Source organism: Colobus angolensis, unplaced genomic scaffold (assembly GCF_000951035.1).
Source record: "Colobus angolensis palliatus isolate OR3802 unplaced genomic scaffold, Cang.pa_1.0 Scaffold263, whole genome shotgun sequence".
In the NCBI taxonomy this organism is placed as follows: Eukaryota; Metazoa; Chordata; class Mammalia; order Primates; family Cercopithecidae; genus Colobus; species Colobus angolensis.
In genome coordinates, this window is record NW_012115855.1 from 409,571 (window position 1) to 413,436 (window position 3,866).

At 40.9% G+C, this 3,866-nt stretch overlaps 1 protein-coding gene across 1 annotated transcript in view; it reads left to right on the forward strand.

Moving 5' to 3' along the window:
- Positions 1-3,866, forward strand: part of LRP11 (low density lipoprotein receptor-related protein 11) — a 48,605-nt gene that overhangs the window by 29,297 nt on the left and 15,442 nt on the right. The window contains exon 5 of the mRNA XM_011947368.1: positions 947-1,159. Coding sequence (XP_011802758.1) covers positions 947-1,159 — 213 coding nt within the window. The remainder of the gene's footprint in view (positions 1-946; positions 1,160-3,866) is intronic.

Here is a 3,866-nt window from a genome sequence, read left to right on the forward strand (position 1 = left end):
CAGGGTGGTCTCGATCTCCTGACCTCGTGATCCGCCCGTCTCGGCCTCCCAAAGTGCTGGGATTACAGGCTTGAGCCACCGCGCCTGGCCTAAATTTTCAATATTGCTTATGTTTTTAATTTTTTTCAATTTTCCAGGTTTTTTCTATCCTAAAAATGCTGCATATCATGTGCTTTCTTAAAAACTGACGTGATTTGATGTTTTGTTTTGATAATTTTTTTAAGAAAATTTACAATACACCAAGGTATGGCTAAGTCAGAGCCAGAGCTGTAAATCAGTCTTATAATGTCATACACATAGAAATGCCCTGTAAGAAAGAAGAAAAACTGACAAAAGTTTAATGAAGTATGGATTTGAGGAAGGACAAAGAGTCGCAAAACCTTAAGTTTACATTTAGTATTTGTCCATTTCTTTTTTTCTTTTTTTTTTGAGACCAGTTCTCACTGTCACCCAGGCTGGAGTGCAGTGGCATGATCATGGCTCACTGCAGCCTCGACCTCCCCAGGCTTAGGCGTTTCTCCCACCTCAGCCTTCCCAGTAGCCAGGACTGCAGGCATGTGCCACCATGCCCAGCTAATTTTTGTTTATTTATTGTAGAGATGGGGTTTTGCCTTGTTGCCCAGGCTGGTCACGAACTCCTGGGCTCAAGTGATCTCCTACCTCTGCCTCCCAAAGTGCTAGGATTATAGGCATGAGCCACCATGCTGGGCCCTGTCAATTTCTTTATGTGTAACATTTGGAAAGCTGACTATTGGAAGAAGAAAGAACAGATTACCCATTTGAAAACAAGAGAGAATAGATTTTTGTGGTCCTCTGACATGTCTTAGATGAGTGGGCTATTATATCCAAATATCCATGATTCTAAATGAGCTGCAGATGTAGTGCTTTCAGTATTAAAGCTCAGAAAAGAAATCCAGCAACTAACAGTAGCTCTTCCACACTTCAGTGGGCCTGGACCGCAAGATGGTAACCCACATGGCAGCTAGTCCTGCCCTGCCAAGAACCACAGGGCCGAGTGAAGATGTAGGGGTTGACTCCTTGGTGGAAAAGTCTCAGAAAGCCACTGCTCCAAACAAGCCACCTGCATTATCAAACACAGAGAAGAGGAATCATTCCGCCTTTTGGGGACCAGAGAGTCAAATCATTCCTGTGATGCCAGGTAAGGATTCAGGGCAGGTTCTCAACGAAGAACCTTGTTTTCTGTAGTCAAACTTGGCTCACAATTAAGTTTATGTTTGAAGAGTGTTAAGGAAGTATCTTGAAATAAGAGTTGAAATTAAGAAGTTAGCCAGAAAGGGGGGAAAAAACCTTGACATTTGCACTAATGTATAGTAAGGGACACTTACTAAATACACTCATACATATATACCTACTCCAGAGATACCAGTACATTTATTTGTAAATACATTAACATTTAGCTTACAGAAACCAATACCCTAAAGTGTTAAATTTTAGGTTGCTTTGAGATGAAACAGCATAATCATTGTGTAAATCCTCTTCACCCAAGCAAGGGAACATTTTAAAAAGTCATCTTGAAAGAGATGCATGTGCTAGTAATTCAATGTTATGCCTCCAATTTAACTAAATCTATCACTAAAAAAAGTAACGGTAATAAGATTTATTCTATTTTATTTTATTTTTTGAGACAGGGTCTCACTCTGTTGCCCAGGCTGGAGTACAGTGACATGATCACAGCTCACTGCAGCCTCAACTTCCCAAACTCACATGATCCTCCCATCTCAGCCTCCTGAGTAGCTGGGACTATAGGTGTAGTAGCTGGGACCATCATGCCTGGCTAATTTTTGTATTTTTTATAGAGACAAGGTTTTGCCATGTCGCGTAGGCTGGTCTTTGAACTCCTGGGCTCAAGCGATCTGCCCACCTCGGCTGGCCTCCCAAAGTGCTAGGATTATAGGTGTGAGTCACTGCACCTGGCCTAAAATACATTAACATGACTAAAGCGTTACAGAATTTAGCCAGATGAAGTGACTCACCTATAATCCCAGCTACTCTGGAGGCTGAGGCAGAAGAATTGCTTGAGGTCAAGAGTTTGAGACCAGCCTGGGTAACATAGTGAGACCTTGTCTCAATCAATCAATCAGTAAGTATTACAGGATTCCATCATTTTTTTCACACTTATTATTTGCATGATTATGTGACATGAGACAGAAATAGAGATTATCACATTTCCAAAAGCTTTTGTAATGTCTTTTCAGAGTCCGCATAAATTGTATTGAAATAACCTGACATGATTTTAGTAGGTTTATTAAGAAAAATTTTTGTTCATTGTACAAGATATAGAAGATGCAAAATAGTTTAAGGAAAGTGAACTTAAAATGCCACCTCTTTTGAAAACTGCTTTTAATATTTGTTATATTTCCTTCCACTCCTTTGTTTATGTGCCTTGTAGATTTTAAGTGCCTCCATAAAAATGTGTCTGCAAAACACTGCATTCTAAGGGGCTTTTCTTTCTGAGTTTTGGTTAAGTACACTGCAAGTGTCTGCTTTTTTGGTCCATTCCTTGTTGGTACTGCCACCTACTGGTAAAATCGGTAAAATCGGCAAGCCTTTGGATGTGGTTTTAGTGGGTTTTCTCTGCTTAAGACAGTTTGTATGGAGAAGAGCATCACAACCTAAGAAACAGAGTCAGGGGAGACCAGGCGTCTTTGGCAGGACTGCCAAAGGGGTGAAGAGTGTATGGAGAGATCTGTGTTATCAGAGGCCAGGATGGATGAATTCCTACCATATCACTGTGGTGGAGAGAACCGCGTGAGCATGAACAAATTAGCTGAAAGTAGAGTCGAGACCAAAGCCTGTCTTGGCTCTACCTTTAGAACCTTGAATAAGTCCCTTCATATCTCTGGACCTCAGTTGCCTCATCTGTTAATAAGGGACTTCAACCAGATGTCTTCCAAGGTGCTGTCCAGCACTGAGGAATGATAAATAGGCTGACATTCATACTTTACCCCATCAGCCCTTACCCATGCTAGGTGTTGCTCATTTATCCCAGCACTGTCCCATGGGGAATGTGGACTTAGCTCAGAATCCTTTTGAAAATAGTGCTGCAAGCTAGAAGCCATTATTCTCAGCAAACTAACGCAGGAACAGAAAACCAAATACTGCTTGTCCTCACTTAGAAGTGGAAGCTGAATGATGAGAACACATGAACATATGGAGGGAAACAACACACACTGGGGCCTGTCAGAGGGTGGGAGGTGGGATGAGGGACAGCATCAGGATGAATAACTAGTGGGTGCTGGGCTTAATACCTAGGGATGGGATGATCTGTGCAGCAAACCACCATGACACATGTTTACCTGTTTAACAAACCTGCACATCCTGCACATGTACCCCAGAACTTAAAAGCTGAAGGAAAACAAAGAAAATAATGCTCCAGGCTGCCACCTGCAGCTGATGGGAGTCAGCACCCAATTTCCAATCTATTTATGATCTCCCCTTTTGCTTTTTGATAACCAACCTTTGGATTTGGTTATTAAGATGTAAAGAACGGCCTTTCACAGATGCAGAGAGATTAGATGTCCAGTTATTATAACATATTAGGGTTTTTTCAAATTATTAAAATAATACAGATTTACTGTAGAAAATACAGAAAAATACAAAGAAAGTTAAAAGCATCTAGCAAAACTCACCATTAAAATTTTGTTACATTTTCTGCTGGTTACTTTTATTCATACACATATACATATTCATTTTTAACAAAAGTAGGATAATGCTTTTATAAAACTTTTTTCTTACTCATGAGCGTTTTCATGTATTATTTCATCAAAAACACACTTGTTAAGGCCGGGCGCGGTGGCTCAAGCCTGTAATCCCAGCACTTTGGGAGGCCGAGACGGGCGGATCAC